The 17,898-nt window shown below is 38.2% G+C and overlaps 1 protein-coding gene across 6 annotated transcripts in view; it reads right to left on the bottom strand.

The window, feature by feature from the left end:
- PPEF1 (protein phosphatase with EF-hand domain 1) overlaps positions 1 to 17,898 on the bottom strand; it is a 143,534-nt gene that overhangs the window by 71,629 nt on the left and 54,007 nt on the right. For all 6 annotated transcript variants that reach the window (XM_043459289.1, XM_043459293.1, XM_043459291.1 and 3 more), the window contains 2 exons: positions 6,068 to 6,195; positions 3,374 to 3,434 (listed from right to left, as the gene is read on the bottom strand). In XM_043459289.1, coding sequence (XP_043315224.1) covers positions 3,374 to 3,434; positions 6,068 to 6,195 — 189 coding nt within the window. The remainder of the gene's footprint in view (positions 1 to 3,373; positions 3,435 to 6,067; positions 6,196 to 17,898) is intronic.

Below are 17,898 nucleotides of genomic sequence, written 5' to 3'. Positions count from 1 at the left end.
TCACATTCTCTCTTTCTTCCTATTTTTAATTATTTTTTTAGGGATGTGAAACATTACTATGGTTCTAAGAATCAGAACTACAAAAAAGGTATTCTCAGAGAAGTGTCACTCTTCTCTCATCCCTCCTGCTGCTGCTGCTAAGTCACTTCAGTCGTGTCCGACTCTGTGCGACCCCTTAGATGGCAGCCCACCAGGCTCCGCCATCCCTGGGATTCTCCAGGCAAGAACACTGGAGTGGGTTGCCATTTCCTTCTCCAACGCATGAAAGTGAAAAGTGAAAGTGAAGTTGCTCAGTCGTGTCCGACTCTTCGCGACCCCATGGACTGCGGCCCACCAGGCTCCTCTGCCCATGGGATTGTCCAGGCAAGAGTACTGGATGGGGTGCCATTGCCTTCTCTGCTCATCCCTCCTACCTAATCCCTATTCTACCTGTTCTTTCTGCCCTGCTCCCACTCACCCCTCCATTCCCTCATTCCCTGTAGGTAAATATTGCCTTTCATTTCTGATTTATCCTGTAGGTTTCTTCTGTATTTTTGCACAAATGAGCATATACACACACACTCATATCAGGCAAAGGTTTCTTAAGCAGGATACAGAAAGCATTAACCATAAAAGAAAAAAACTGTTCTACATTAAAATCAAGAATGTCTACTCATCAGAAGACACCGCTTAAAGATTAAAGACTAAGGGGATGGATAAAAGCCAAAGATGAGGATCAATATTTGCAATAAATTTATCTAACAAAGATTCACAGTCTCATATTCAGAATACTTACAGAACTCCTACAAATTGGTAAGAAAAAGGCAGATAATCCAAAAGAAAAATGGGTAAAAGACCTGAACAGGCATTTTGACAAACCAGATGTCCACATGACTGCTAAACATTCAAACAGGTGAGCAACTTCTCTGCTTACCAGGGAAATGCCAATTAAAGCAGAAATGTGGTATCACTACATACCCACCAGAATGGCTAACATGAAAAGGACTGATAACTTCCAGTGTTGATGAAGACACTGAACAACTAGAACTCTCATACACTGTTGGCAGTATAACTTGTAACAACTATTTTGTAAAACTGTTTATCAGTACCGAGTAAGGCTGAACATATGTATGTATGCCCTGTAACTGCAAATCCCCTTTCCTGGGTTGTGGTACATCTTCATAAATAAGAGTCCCCAACAAATCATTCCTCCTTAAATTCATATCCCTTCACAATAGAACGCTGCTGCTACTGCTCCTTCAAGAGATGGATCTTTCCTAACCCCTTTGAATCCGCACCTAGTCCTGTGGCTTGTTTTAACTAAGAAGATATGGCAGAACTGATTTTGTGTGAGTTGCTGAGCAGAGGACCAAAGAGGCCTTGCTGCTTCTCCCTTTGCCCTCCTGGGATCCAGAGGCCATGTAAATAAGTCCAGGAAATACTGTTGGACAGAGGCCGCATGAGGAAAAGTGAGATAACCAAGTTCATAGCTAACATCAAACTCCTACACATGTGAATAAAACCATTTGGACCTCCCTCCCCAACCCAGCCATGCTGAGTGAGCCCAACTGATCACAGACAACACACAAGCCATCCCCACTGAGCCTTGTTCAAATGCCTAACCCACAGAATCACAAGCAAAAAGAAAAATGGCTGTTATTTTTAAGCACTAAATTTGGGGGGGGGCGGTTGTTAACAGCAATAGATAACTGAAAATGAATATACAGCAAAAGAAAATAATGCATGTGTTCACTAAAAAGGACAGGTACAAGAATGTGCATAGTAGCACCATTTAAATTATCAAAACTGAAAACAACTCAAATGTCTATAAACAGTAGAATGGATAAATTTTGGTATATTCATAAAACTAATTATTATTCAGCAATAAGAATGACCAGATGGATGACTCTCACAAATATGAAGTCAAGTAAAAGAAGCAGACGATATGCTTTCATTTATACAGAGAAGTTCAAAAACAAGCAAAACTAACCTAGGAGGCAGAAAAGTAGTGGCGGGGTGCAGGGACTGGGTGGTGAGTATAGGAAGACGGGAGGGGGTTTCCATGGTTTCGATGATGCTCTGCTTCTTGTTCTGGGGGCATGTTACAGGCTGAGTTTACTGGGAGAAAATTGATTAAGCTATATATTTATCATTTGTGTACTTTTCTGTAATGTGTATACTTTTCTTCCACAGAAGTTTACATAAGATTATAAACCACTGTCCCCTTCTCTGATAAAATTTTAAAAATACTTTTAAATCACTTACAGAATTTTTTTAAAAGCAGATTTTTAAAAATACAGAGCCTGAGTAAATATCTTTGGGCTGGAACCCAGCCATCTGTAGTTACGAATCTCCGTTCAGCGATTCTGATGCATAGTCCAGATTAAAATATTAGGTCATTAGCAGAAAGAGGGCTATTTCATTCCATCATTATTATATTTCCTCTCAGAAATGTTTTTGCCAAAGAACACAAAGCACAAAAAACTGTCTTCAAATTGTAATTATCTAAAAGAAAAAAAATGGCAAAATGCCCACTTCCACCCACTCCCCACTCCTCCAGTTTGGCTATTCTACCATTCAGAAACCTTTTACAGATCATTAAATGCTTCAATTAGTTTCACACATATGTACTTAGCTCAGAGCATACCATTAAAACACCATTCTTTTGCCACTTTGAAAGGCGCCCAATAGATTAAAAGATGCTCTTAGATGTCATACACATTTTTAACTAGAGCAAAAAATAGCTGGTCCAAATTACAGAAGAATAGGTTTCTAAGTCAAGTGTCTACCTTGACAACAACAACAGGCAGATTAATTTGCAAGAGGAATACATGGCTTGTGAATAACTATAGTTTTAAAATCATTTTGAATCACACTTACATTGTCTATATCTGAAATGATTTATTTAGTTATCATTCCAGAATGACTAAATAAATGACAGACAAATAGACAGACTGACAGCTAGCTAGCTATGGAGAAAACAGAAACATGATGGTGCCCACTATGTTTAATCTTCCATACCCCCTCAGATCTGTTTCATGAAATAGTCAAGATATTTTGATCTCTCAGCACAAAAGTTCTGTGGATAAGAAATAAGATCTTCTTTACTAAGTTACTACTGTACATCAGTAGGTTGTGGTTCAGAGAAGATACTCAACACACTAAAGTAGAATGAAATCTAATTTTTTTTTTTAATAAAAAAACTAAATGGTCATTTAGTTGACACCAATCGGATGGAAAAAGCCAGTTGAACTGATTTCACCAGTTGTTTGGTGTCACATAGACAATATCTTTTTAATTTCTTAGTGTTCTCCCATTTTCAGAGTTCACATTCCTTGATGAGACAATTCAATATTTAATGACTGCTTTTCAAAAGACTAGAGTTTCTACTTACCTGGCTCTTTCTCCTGCACACGTGTATAGTTTTCCAACATGAAGGAGAAGAAGTTGGAGAGCTGTACAAAATAAAAATACACCGATCAATTAATGAACCCCAAACAGGTACTGTGGCAAACGTTGTTGGTGTTCCATGTGAGTCCCCTTTACTTCTCTGAGGTTCTCATCTCCAAGCTGCCATAGATGTTACTGGGTCCCGTCTTTGCTGGCCCTCCTCCTCCCCAGGACTTTCCTCAGCCGATGGGCAGTACTACCCCTGCAGAGTTGCTTAGGATATCAGATATCCCCCTCCTGGGGGACTGCCCATAGGAAATGACTAACTGAAGCAAGGGTATCACAGCCCAGACCACCGCCTCCATTGCCATTGGTGGGACAATCTGACACATTCCACACTTCAGATCTCCCAACAGGATCAGGCTGAGGTCAGACTTTTCCAGAAACCATATTTTTGCCTAGCTTTTCCCTCCATCCTGTCTTGCTTTTCACGCTCCCTTACAGGTTTTTCCTGCCAATGCCCTCTCAGGAAGTCACTTGTACAAGAAGCCCTATCTCAGACTCTGATGCTAAGAAACCAATCTAAGACAGCTACTAGATTTTTTTTTTCATTATGTTCTTCTTTTGATGGTGAGAGTAAGAGATATTCTTTTTTTTTTTTAAGAGATATTCTTAAATGTCAAACATATTTGGGAAAGGAAGGAAGGGAAGGAGGGAGGAAGGAAAGACGGAAATCTACCAGCATTCCAACCATCACCAAGATACTGCCTCTGTGACTACAAATTATCTGCAAAGACCTGCATGTATACAGCACAAGTAACTTCCAAGCCTCATCTCCTATGAAGAGTGAACACTAAGGAACCTTATCAATCTGGGAGTAGATCTGGGAAGGAAAACCTTCCATACAAATACCAAAATGTATGATTTTAAAGCTGTTGATGGATTTGTCAATTAAGAGTCAATAGAAATCACATATGAGATACTACTTCACATATACTAGGATGACTATCATCAAAAACATAAATAATAATAAATGTTGACACAGATGTGGCAAAATTAAAGCCCTCACACACTGCTGGTGGGAATGTAAAATGGTGCAGCTGCTTTGGAAAACAATTTAGTAATTACTCAAAAAGTTAAACACAGACTCACTCAATGACCCAGAAATTCCACCCCTAAGTATATATCTAAGAGAACTGAAAAAAATATGTTCACAGAAAAACTTGCACACAAATATTCATAGCAGCATTATTCATAATAGACAACAAAAGTTGAAGCAACCCAAATGATGTATCCACTAAGGAAAGGATAAACAAAATGTCCTAGATCTATACAACAGAATAACGTTCAGCAATAAAGAGGAATGAAGCACTGACACATGCTATAACATGGATGAACCTTGAAGGCATTATGCTCAGTGAAAGAAGCCAGTCACAAAAGATCGCATACTGTGTGACTATTTATTTGAAATGGCCACAAAAGGCAAATCCAGAAAGACAAAAAAAGGATTAGCAGTTAGTTGTCAGGGAAGGCAGAGGGCAGGAATGGGGAGTGAGTGCTAATGAGTGTAGAGGTTTTTTGTTGTTGTTGAAGGGGGTAGTGATGAAAGTGTTCTAAACTATATCGTGGTGATGATTACCCAACTTTGTGAATAAACTAAAGGCCACTAAATTGTCTACTTTAAATGGGTGAATTATACCCCGATAAATTTGTTATTAAAAAAGACTCAATATTTAAAGAATGTACTAATACTGGAACATTTGTGTATAAAGCATATCAATTTAAGAGCTCACTCTCCCTTAATCTCCGTCACTATATTCTACAGTGCTTAAAAGGACAGTCAGTGCTGTAAACTGTTCAGGGACTATCTGACTAAATAATAGTATATAATTTTTATAGCTACCAAGAATAAATTCAGAAATTTCTTTAATTCTTTTTGAAATTTTAATTACTTTTAATTATATTTATTATTTTCATATAACAATTTACTTAAATTATATTGTGTGATAATTTATAAATATACGATTATTGAAAAATACAAATGATACAGAATAAAAATGAGAAGTCCCCTCCCACCTACCAATACCACACTTCTTCCCAGAAATAGACACAGTAAATATTTACTGTATATCATTTTCCAAACTTTTACTGTATGTTGCATTTTCTTTCACATATATGGGATAAAATTCTTCATATTGTTCCACAAGTTGATTTTTCATTAACAAACATATTGTAGATCTTTCTGAGATCTTTTTATTGTTAAAGTTGGATTTACATATTGCTTTTGAAAGCTTGAAAAAGTCTTTCCCCACCCATCTATATTTTCTTCTAGAATTTTCCTATGTTTGACCCCAGGATATTCTTCCATTTATTTAACTCCTTAAAGTATTTTTTACTTCATGAAGTAGCAACTTTACTAATAGGGCACATATTGAAAAAAAGAAGACGACCATTTATTAGTTAGCTGGACATCTAGCAGCTGTCTTAAAAATATGAACTTCAGAACTGAAAAACACCATCCTGTTCCCAAATCATACTCTCTCAATAGCTAGTTCCAAAACAATGTCACTATATCCTCTATAAAAGTCTTTCACCAAGGTTCCTCTGCTATTAAAATGGACTCAACCTTTCATGCTTTCAACAATAGGAGTAAAGAGAAGCATTTTATCAAAAGAAGAGACAAGCTTGCAAAACAGACCTGCAACTGGCCTTGCTCATCAGCGTATTCGATGGACTGGAAGATGGTGAGGGCATAGCGTTGTCTGGTCTTCAATCGGGCTCTGTAACCTCGGTACCAGTTCTGTATGACCAATGCGGCTTTTAGTGCTGCAGACCCACAGGATATGAAAGACAAAGAAAAACAGTTACTATGGAGCTATGGGGGCACCGATAGGTGCTTCAGAAAAAAAATCAGTCCACCTGGATTCCTAGGTTCTAAGAACATAAAAACTACAGACAATGAGATGTAACTTTATGCTTTTGTACAATGTCCTCAAGTCTCAAATAGGACTAATGATGACACAGCCGTTAGAGTAGAATTTTTTAATCCTATCTCTGCTGATTACTGTCTATGCGATTTCGGGAAAGTTATTAGAGCTTTCACAGCTTTAGTTTCCTTCTCCGGCACTACTTAGGCATATGAAGTCTATGCATGCCCTATGAAGTAGCAATTCCATCCTTCACTATACACCCCAAAGCAATTCTCACACAGGTCATAAAGGAGACATATAGGGATACAGTAATTCTTTGTTGGTGGCAATAGGGAGTTTGACACCAATGCAGCCTGGCTGTCCACTGCTAGGAAGGAGAAGATGTGATTGTGGTGGATGCACACCATGGAGTATTATGCCACAACTGGAAGCAATATATTACAATGTGGATGGGTCTTAAAAATATAGTACTTCAGTCAGAACAGTTATTAGAAAATTATAGAGACAGAATGAAATATAACATACCATTTTATATAAATTTTAAACACACATGAAACCACAAGATATGTTTCATAAGAATATACAGAAAGGAAAAGATACTAAAAATAAGAGATTGGTTATTTGTGAGGGGTGGGTAAATGAATGAGCATAAGAGTACACGGTTAAAGTGAACTACCCTAAGAAACAGTCTTGTGCAGACCAGTATGACAATGTACAACATACTGAGAAGTATGATTCACTCCACCTTCTTCACCTGTGATTCAACTGATAAAAGAACACTCCCGCCTCTTCCTTCCCAGTTACTATGAGGATGAAATGAGATACCATAGGTGAACAGTTTAGTCCAATGCCCAGTGTAAAACACTTGATAAATAAATGGCAACTATAGTGACAAGTATTGTCTTGCTTGTAGATTATTCAGGCACACTGGCTCTCTTCTGGGGCTGGGAGCCTCTGAACCATCCTGCAGCTTCACAGCTTTGAAGAAAGAAATCAGGTGAGAGATAATGAGATTTAAACTATAGTCTCTTATGCCTTGCTCAACTTTTAGAGTGACAAGTAATCAACACCAGCTGGCTCCTTTTATTCAGACTATAATTTTTCCCAGTTAGCACTTAAGAATTAAGAGTTGACTCTAATAAGAACAATTTGAGTTCGGAAAGCTGCGATCCAGCCTCTCAGTTTAGCACTGCTGTGGTACAACGAGTATACACTAGTCATCTGAGGGTGTCTGTTTATGAACTTCTCCAAGGCTGTCAGGTTCCAGAGACTGTCATTTCATTATTCAGCTTCCAGAAAACCCCAGGAAATAGGCATAAGGTCAAGTATCATCACCTTTACAGGGGAAAACCACAGGGAGAAGAAATCAAGTGACGTTCAATATCACAAAGCAAGTAACTGGCAGTACAATGTCGGAAAACTCAAGTGTTCTCACCATATCATTGTGTGCAGCCCAGGCACACCCGCAAAGTCTCTTCTGTGGGGCAGTCATCATCATGATCAACCAACTCCCATCTCAGGGGCTCTCTGCTCACCAAGCATAACAGAACTCTTCCAGGGCTATTTACTGGGCACATACTGAGGGCCAGGCAAGGAACTCATCTCTGTAGTCAGTCCTTGCCACTCTGTGAAGCTAGGGGAGACTTACTTAAGGGCACGTAGCCAGTAAGTGGAAATGGACAGCAATGAATTGAACCCAGGTCTCAAAGACCCCATAGCCCAAGATCTTAACTTCCATAGAGCCATTGATCTTTTCAGTGCCTTTTCATCTGCGTAGTGATGTAGTAGAATAAATGACCACTAAAGTCTCTTCTATTTAGTATTAACAAAACAAAACAAAAATCAAATTTATTGTTATTTCTATAACTAACAGTAGAGCAAAGTAGCACCATAAGTTCAATAGTCTACTATAAGACATTTAGTCCCACAGGTATTATCATCTCCATGTTACACATAAGGAAACTTCAGCTTCAGAGAGGCTAGCAACTTCTAGTACCCTCAAAGACTTTCTTGAGGAAACCAGGATGCACAAGACTCCCTCAAAGTCCACAGTCTTGGCTCAAACATCACCTTCTCAGTGAGGCCTTTCCTGACTACCCCTTGTAAAATGGCACCCAACCCCCCACTGCCTATCTCCTTTATTTTCTCTCCACAGCACGTGTCACCATCTGATAGAGCATATGTTTCACCCATTTGTTACTGTCTCCTTTCACTAGAATGTAATCTCCATTAAAGCTGGGATTTTGGTCCACAGAGTTAGCTGCTATGTCCCCTGGGTCTGGAACCATCCCTGGAACATAGTAAATGTGCAATAAACATTTATTAAATGACTGAATGAATGAATTAAATTACTGTTCAGTTAAAACTTACTGTCTTGTGTTTCTCTTCATGCTAATTGGTGAATCTTATGCTTCGTTTGGTTTTTTAAATAGGAGTTTATTCGACAGTCCTTTAAATAAGAAGTTTTATATTCAGAATGATAAGGCATTTAAAGACTCTGCTTTTGAAATTCTGCTGGCAGAGGCCTCCTGAGGAGGCAACAGGATGAGTGAATATTTAATGTAACTTTAAGTCAGGAGAGAGACACGAGTGTGATACAGCTGATTAAAATGAATTCAAATGAATTGGAAAAAGAATGAACCGTCTAGAAGCAAAAGACTTTAAACAAGGAGGGAAAGCGTCTCTTGCCTCAGCTGTTCAAAGCACAGAGAGACTAGGGTATGGCTCAATTCTGGGACCACAGTTTTCACTGTCACTTTTGTTTACAGGTATCTGCCATCTGCTAGAGTGTATGGCTGTCCCAGTGAGACTTCCAACTTCATCAGAAAAACAGGTCAAAGCACATACACGCCCAGCAGACAGGAGATGGTCACAAAGCCTGCTTCCTGAGCAGCAAGCAAGGCAGGGACCCTGCAAGGCTCGCTCCTCCACAAACCCTGGCATCCCTGCCAGCAAGCGCACAATACAGCATCCTTGTCCCTGGAAAGCATTTTTCTTAAACAAGAAAGAAATAAGAGGAAAGCCTGAGGTCCAGTCTTCAAACAATGACAGATACTTTAAACAAAACTATCACTTTTCCAAATGACAAAAGATATCATAGTTTTATTATTCTTGGAAACATCTGGCCTTCCAGTCAGAGAAGGGGAAGAAACAGAAGTCATTTCTCTGACTTTTTAATTACTCACATGCTTGCCCACCCACCAACCCATTCACATGGGATAATAAAAATAAGTTCTGAATTTGTATCTGGAGATTTCCATTTAGGTCCTAACTCAACCAGGTGCCAACTGTGTAACCTCAGGCAAATCACTTAACCTCTCTGGTCCTCAATTTCTCATATGAACAATGAGAATTTGGAATTATCTCTAAGATTCTTTCCAATTATAAAATACTCTAATTCATTCCTCGTATTTTTTTTTTTTGTAATGCCCCAGCTGCAGCCTACCAAGCCTATAGCAAAGCTGAAAATAACCATTAAAGGATAAAATAGGATGTGAAATTGTGAACACTCAAATCAGAACCTTCTGGGCACAAAAGACTAATTCTAAAGGCTACTCAAATAAAAAAAAATCTGAATTATCCTTGTAGAAAAATCCAAGTCAATTACTAATATCCTTGGCTTTCCCATCAAGAAACTATAGCCATCATAAACCATTAGACAAAAGCAAAAATCAGAAGAAATAGCTGTCTATTTTCTTTGTGAGTTTTACCTTTTACCATTAAAAATATTCATCTTTGTTTCATTTTAAAATAAATTAATAAATTTAATAATTAAAAAAAGAAAATATAGCCAAAGTTTGCTAGCAACTGATCTAGGAACAAACAATTCACCTATTACTCTTCCTTTAAATGGCCTAAAACATGATTACTGTGTACATTTGTTAACTGGTTCAAGGAATAGCCAACAGAAGATGGGGAGAAATGGATGGGGATAAAAGTGAAGATAAGAAGGGGTGGGGATACAGAGACAATGGGAAGTCCAGAAGATTCAATGAAAATTGAGAGATTATGAGAACAGGATAACGATCATTTGATCATAAAGATCCCAGAGAGGTCGAGGTGTTCCAGGTGGCCATGGTAGCCAGGAAATGGGAGGAAGCAGCTGAAAAGGAGCAGCAGAATGATTGTTCTAAAACAATCATTATCATAAAAATAAAAAATTTTTAAGTAATTATTGTATAATAAATTTAGCTATGTAAAAGATTTACTATTATTTTTAATCACTAAAATACTTTCTTGTAAGAAGTATGCTGTACTCAACAATTCAATAACGACCTTTAATCCTCACTCAAGAAAAAAAATTAAATACCTTAACTACAATTTCGTTTTACGTCTTCTTTGTTATTAATTACTAATTGGAGTTATACTGCCATATTCATTCACCCAAGATCAAATATAATTAGCATTAAATCTTCAAATCTTGCAGCTGCTAGAAAGATAATGCAATATAAAGCCATAATCATATAGAAGTGTTCTGATTATAGGAAACACAGGCATACCTTGGAGAGATTTAGGTTCCAGACAACCACAATACAATAAATAATGCAATAAAGATAGTCACATAAATTTTTCCCCAGTACATATAAAAGTTATGTTTATACTATATTGTATCCTACTAAGCGTACAATAGCATTGTCTTTAAAAATGTACATACCTTAATTTAAAAAATACTTTATTGCTAAAAAATGTCAAAACAATTACAATAGTAACATCAAGGATCACTGATCACAGATCACGCTAACAACCATAAGAAAACGGAAAGGTTGAAAATACTGTCAGAATTGTCAAAATATGACACAGAGAGACATGAAGTGAACAAACGCTGCTGGAAAAATGGTGCCAATAGGATTGCTACAAACCTCAATTTGTAAAAAATATAATATCTGCAAAGCACAATAAAGCAAAGTGCGATAAAACAAGGTATACCTAAAATTGGCAATTAAGGCTGAGGTACTGCCCTTTCTTATATTGAATTGATACGTATCTGTAACAGGATTTTCTAGTAATGAACAGGATCCAACTATAAGGCTGGCTTCTTGGTGAATTTAGTCAAGGCTGAAATTTGGCCCAAAAAAGTAAAGAAGTGGGACTTCATATCCTTTCAGCACTACCTTCTACCTTCTAAAGTACTAGAGTGGCTATCTAGAGAGTCAATGTCAGAGTCTCATCATACTTGACATCTCTAAAGCAAAGATGGATTAATCACACAGTAAAAAGAGAAAAGATGAAGATGAATTTAAGTGGTATAAAGAACAAGAAGGTTCATTGGCTTTTTATTTGCCTGTTTCATGTAAGCAATAACTGTTTGTAGTGTCAATCCTACATAAACAATAAGGCCAACACGTTATCATATTAAAAAGTGAGTAACTATAAATTGTTATTGAGAGGGATCATAATGTCAGATGGAGACAGTAGTCTCCTTTTACAAAGAAATGTACTTGTCTAAAATGATTCCCAATTGAGGCCAACAAACCAGAGTTTATAGTATGTGATATGAGCTGAAAATAAAGATACAGCAGCTTTGACATACTGATGGTAATTAAAGCCACAGGAGTAAAGTCACCCAAGGAGAGCATTAGAGCCGAGAGAAACCCAGAGGAGCCCCAATATTTAAAAGTTAGGAGAAAATGGAGCTCTCATAAACAGTTCAAACAGAGACATAATAGGAAAACCAGGAGAAGAGGCTGTCACTGAAGCTAAGGACCATTGAGTATTTTAAGATGGGAGTATACAGGAGGGCCAGGTATTGCCAGGAAGTCAAGCAAAATAAGTACTGAAAATGCTCCATGGGATTTCGAGGTCATTCAAGAACTTGTCTAAATCATATTCCACAGGGTGGGATAAATAAAAACGTAGGAGACAGCGGTGTGAATGCACCCTTCAGGGGCAAGCTCGGAAAAGGAGAGAAAGCAGAGTGGACGGAGGGAACAAGAAGGCTAGGCAAGGCTCTTCTTCCAAAGGGAAAGAAAACACAGCCACAAAGGGCACTTCTGCACAACTGGGGAATTCTGAATATGAATTACATGCCAGAAAATATTACTCTATTAATTTTTTCAGTGTAATATAGTATTATAGTTATGTAAGAGAATATGCCTCTTTTAGGACACTCAGTTCAGTTGCTCAGTCGTGTCTGACTCTTTGCGACCCCATGGACTGCAGCACGCCAGCCCTCCCTGTCCATCATCAACTGCCGGAGTTTACCCAAACCCATGTCCATTGAGTCGGTGATGCCATCCAACCATCTCATCCTCTGTCGTCCCCTTCTCTTCCTGCCCTCAATCTTTCCCAGCATCACGGTCTTTTCAAATGAGCCAGCTCTTCGCATCAGGTGGCCAAAGTATTGGAGTTTCTGCTTCAGCATCACTCCTGTCCATTTAGGACATTAATGGTAAAGTATACAGAGGTTAATACCATGATGTCTACAACTTACTTTCAAATAGAGAAGGCAATGGAGCCAGAGAGAAAGGAGGGAGAGAGAGAGAAAAAAGAGGGAGAGAGAGAATGGTAAATTAACAACTTGTGAATTTAGGTAAAGTATATGGATATCCACTGTATTACTCTTTCATCTTCTCTGAAGGTTTGCAATTTTTAAAAATAAGATGGTGGCAGAAAAACAAAGCAGAATGGTCAAATTCCCTCTTCAAAAAAAAAAGGAAAGGCACTAGAACCTGTGAAAATGTTAACGGAGTAACAAGCTAAAGGGAATGAGCAAGCGAGGCAAAGGGGAAAATCAACGTCTCTTATGTCTACATGTCACCTGTAGCTATAGAGTACAGTGACTGTCCTTTGAGTGGAAAGAACTTTAAAGAATGTCTTATCCAATGTCCCATTTCACTAAAGAGGAAAATGAAAGACGTCCCAGCTCACAGGGATTTTTGCTAGACTACACAGTGCCAGTAAAGAATGCTTGATGGCAATTATAACCAAGCATCTTCCAGCAATAGTAAGAAGAAGGATGACAAGGACCCCTCTAAATTTTCTTTCAGAAAATTCTCTAAAGAACAACAAAGATAAAGGAAACAGTGGCGTTCATTGTTTTTCCATGAAAGTCCCATATTCAAATATATAGCATTAGAAAGAAGTTAACACTAGGAAATAGTGGAGTTGGGGGGATACAGAGCCAGGGGTAAAGGGAAGGGATGCCTCATGAAGCTATGAATAGTTTGATTTGTTAGATTTTTTAAAACAGCTAAGTTAACTAGATGTTATTACAAGAATTAAAGAAATATTTGCTTCTGTTAAAAAAGAAACAACAGGCCCAAAATGGAGAGATCTGTGCTAAGCTCCATGTCAATAAACCAAGACATAATACCTAACCTAATTGTATTTTCAGCCTCTCCAGCAAATGTAATCTTAACCAGCCTAGAATTTCCTGGCCAGCACTAGTAAGGTAATCAATCTGATAGATGCCTATCTTCTCCCAAAGGAAGGTCACCTTGCCTGAAATATTCCTTTCTTTTTGCTTATGACTTCTTTATCTTACCCCTTTCTGCCTTTAAAAACCTCTGCTCTTCTACAGCTTTTTGAAGCTTTTTATTTTCTAGATAGGATGCTGCCCCATTCATGAATCACTGAAAAAAGTCAATTAGATCTTCAAATTTACTCAGTTGAATTTTTTTTTTTTTTAACAGATTTGGTGGTGGCACCAGCAGGACTGAAGGAGACTTTCCATGACTTTAGAGACTATGAGAAACAAAGGCGTGGTACTCACAAACACTTCTGAGTTCTGTCTTTCTCACCACTTCTGAGGGCTGTGGGTAATTTCCTCTCTGTTTTGAGTTCTGCTCTCGTTGCATGAAGCTCCTGATCTAACTGGTTTTCCAGTATATATTACCCCTTTTTGGAAACCCAGGCCAATCCACAGTCCTCATTTTGGGGGTCTGCTGGCTGTGACTTTTCCCCAGTTCCCAGTTGCCAATTTGGGAATTGCTGGCGGTGCACACAGTGCCTTCTCTTGGCCAGTTCACTGTTAACATCTCGGTTATGGCTGTTGTGATGAAGTGCACATGACTGTTTGTCTTGTTTTGTATGGATAAAGGCTACTGCTAATAGAAATCTTGGAAGCTAAAAAAAAAAAGAAAAAAGCTGTGAAAATTGGTGGGCATAAGTCGAGTACTTGGAAAGCTATCAAAGTACTTGCCACCTAACTCTAAAATACCCTCATGTTAGGACAAGGTGGTCACTGAATGGGTTAGATCGACATTAGGTTGCCTGCCAACCTCAAGAAAATTTGTGTAATGAGTTACACTGTAAAACATCACGCAATCTTCAATACAGCAGCATATTCGTCTTTCTTAGCTCTGAGAGATCCAAAGGCTTAACTAAAAATAAATAAATAACAACAACAACTAGGGTCCTTAAATTCAAGGACTTGAGTGTGCCACTTTCTGACACATATGTTTATTTTATGTCTAAAAACTGGTTCGCGAAGTTTTAAATATCTACAAAAAATGACAAAATCTTATCAAAAACAACCTGGAATTAGACAAGATTGTTGTTTTGGATCCTGGGAACTTAGTGTGAGAGCCATCAGGTTAGGGGCCCCAAAATATGGCTGAAAGAAATGTGGGTTGTACCCCATGTGCAGCGAGATATGGCTGGACAGCAATATGGGTTGAACTTCATCTGCAGCTGAAGATCCTACTAAACTGCTACCAGCCCTCAGGGAAATTACAAGGGCCATTAAGAGGAACATTCCAATTAGATAAGATCATTTAAGAAGTGCACTTGAAAGCAGGGTTCCTAAACAAACAAAATGGGACATCTATTTTAATTGGTATGTAGAATTCCAAAAAGCTTCATAACTCCAGAATAGCTTCATTGAAAAATTCACTGAAAAAGGCCAACAAAAAATTAGACACAAGAGATACCTAAAACAAAAGACTGCAAGACAGATTCAACTCGTACTACCCCCCACCTTTCCTCCTCTAGTTGAGTACTCCTTCTAGTAATCCTCAGTCTAAACCATCTTTTCACTCTAAAGAGACTACAAGACCTTGAAAGTCGGCCAAGTTACTGGACTTACACCCCCATATCTACCCTTGAAGGAGTGCCCTCATGTGGATCCCTCTCAGACTTGATGAGACTCTAAGGGACTTTATGGGGAAACTGCTATGTTATTCCCTTAAACAGCAAGGGAAACTAAAATTAAATTAGTGAAAAATCTTGGCGTCTGGTAGATATTGGAGCTATACCGTCTACTTTAAATCCCCTTCGGAGTCTGCAGATGGGATCCTGGGAAAACTGGCAGAAGCCAGCTAAGGGTGAGAATTCTTCCCAGAGTCAGCTCTCCCACATCACTGCTTATAGTACCCAAAAAGAGAAAAAAATTAAAAAAAATTTTTGTACCTTCTATGGGGATGCCTCTTAAGTCCAAGGGGTTGTCAACATTTACTGCCTATCCCAACTGAAAATTGGTAAATGCTTACTGTTTGTCCCAAGTGAAAACTGACAAGATATTTTAAAGGATTTTTTTAAAGTAGCTCTATGAATAAAAATAAATGGAAAAAAAAATAAAGTAGCACTATGGTCGGAAGTTGGTCAGAAAGTGAAAGCTGATATTCAGAGCCTGATAGGAATATTTTTTTAGGTCTCCACTAAACCAAAATGAAACTATGTACCCAGAGGGAAAGAAAAACCTTCTAAAGCCTTTGTGAAAGGATTTACCAAAACCTTTCAAAGGCAAACAGCTCTAAGTCCAGAACACAGAAATCTTTTAATTTCCATCTAGGTTAGAAATCTTGTCCCTGATATATAGAGGGGTGTGTGGGGTGTGTGTGTGTGTGTGTACACACACAGAAGAAAACAAATTAAGAATAATGTAGCTGATGAGAGGATCAGCCTATGATGTCATTTTAAGTTGCAACCCAATTCCCTGAGGAAATGAAAGCAACTATCCTTATTTACAAAGCTTTGTAAAACTGGAAATACAACCCCAGAGGCAGTTCACAGTCTACCTATTCCTTTTACCAGTCCCCATAAAGAAAGCTGAGCGCCGAAGAACTGATGCTTTTGAACTGTGGTGTTGGAGAAGACTCTAGAGAGTCCCCTGGACTGCAAGGAGATCCAACCAGTCCATCCTAAAGGAGATCCGTCCTGGGTGTTCATTGGAAAGACTGATGCTGAAGCTGAAACTCCAATACTTTGGCCACCTGATGCGAAGAGCTGACTCATTGGAAAAGACCCTGATGCTGGGAAAGATTGGGGGCAGGAGGAGAAGGGAACGACAGAGGATGAGATGGTTGGATGGCATCACCGACTCAATGGACATGGGTTTGGGTAAATTCCAGGAGTTGATGATGGACAGGGAGGCCTGGTGTGCTGCAGTTCATGGGATCGCAAAGAGTCGGACACGACTGAACAACTGAACTGACTAAACCTCCCCTATTTATCTCAAAAAGCTTGTAAGTTTTGTAAAAAAAAAAAAAAAGAAAATCTGGCCTTAGGAAACCAAAGTACCCCTTAGCGGAACTTGCATTCTTTTTCTGTACCTTTGAGATATAAATGTTCTGTGAACTTTTTCATTTGACAGTTTCCTTATGGTAAAGGAAAGGGAAAACAGTCAAATAAAAAATAGGCAAATAAAAAATCTTCTGTCTTCCCCAAAAAAATATTAGTAAAAATGCTTTACCCACCTGAGCAGATAACCTTAGCTTGCTCTACCTACCAGAAAAACAATTTAGATTCAATTTATTTTACAACTAGTGAATTACTGTACCCAATTCATAGCAGTAATTTTAAAACAGAAGCTATAAGGTCCCTTCTAGCAATTGTCTATTTATGTGTGTCTATGTGTGTATTATAGATGTACAGTATTTTCTACCTTCAGAGGGTACTGCCAAAATTAATATGTAAGAGAGCTCTATTTAACTGGCTCAAAGAAATGAAGCACTTATACAAATTAAGTGAAATAAGTAAATTGAATGGATACAAATAGGATAAAAGTTTTTAGGTGAACTTTCCTTAATGGTTTCTCCAAATCTTTTTGGTAACTTGAAACCTTAAAGTTTTGCCAAGCTAAATTAAATTAAATGATGGATGAAGTGAAGTGAAGTGACTCAGTCGTGTCCAACTCTTTGCAACCCCATGGAGTGTAGCCTACCAGGCTCCTCTGTCCATGGGATTTTCCAGGCAAGAGTACTGGAGTGGGTTGCCATTTCCTTCTCCAGGGGATCTTCCCAACCCAGGGATCAAACCCAGGTCTCCCGAATTGCAGGCAAACACTTTACCGTCTGAGCCACCAGGGAAGCCTAAATGATACACAGTCACTGAATATCCAGATCATTTCCAAGTAAGGTAAAATAAGGAAATATTGATTACTGAACATAGGTTTACTGCTTTTGGCTTCCTTTTACAGGGAAACTAAAGATATTTAGGTCTCCTAGTAAACATAGCTTCTGCCACACTGAAAAATATACTGAGTGAAAATTTAATTATAAGAAGTATAAAAAATTATAAAAAGTATTTAGAAATTTACCAAACCATAGAATGCTAAGAGAGAGTTCATAATTGGTTACTTCTTTATTTTCAATAAAATTAGGGTTTTGAAGGATTAAGAATTCTAATATATGTAATGAAAGCTACTAAAAATCAGGGAAAT

The sequence above is a fragment of the Cervus canadensis genome, chromosome X (assembly GCF_019320065.1).
Source record: "Cervus canadensis isolate Bull #8, Minnesota chromosome X, ASM1932006v1, whole genome shotgun sequence".
NCBI lineage: Eukaryota > Metazoa > Chordata > Mammalia > Artiodactyla > Cervidae > Cervus > Cervus canadensis.
The sequence above is the reverse complement of the archived record's forward strand: the minus strand, read 5'-3'. Positions and strand labels throughout refer to the sequence as shown.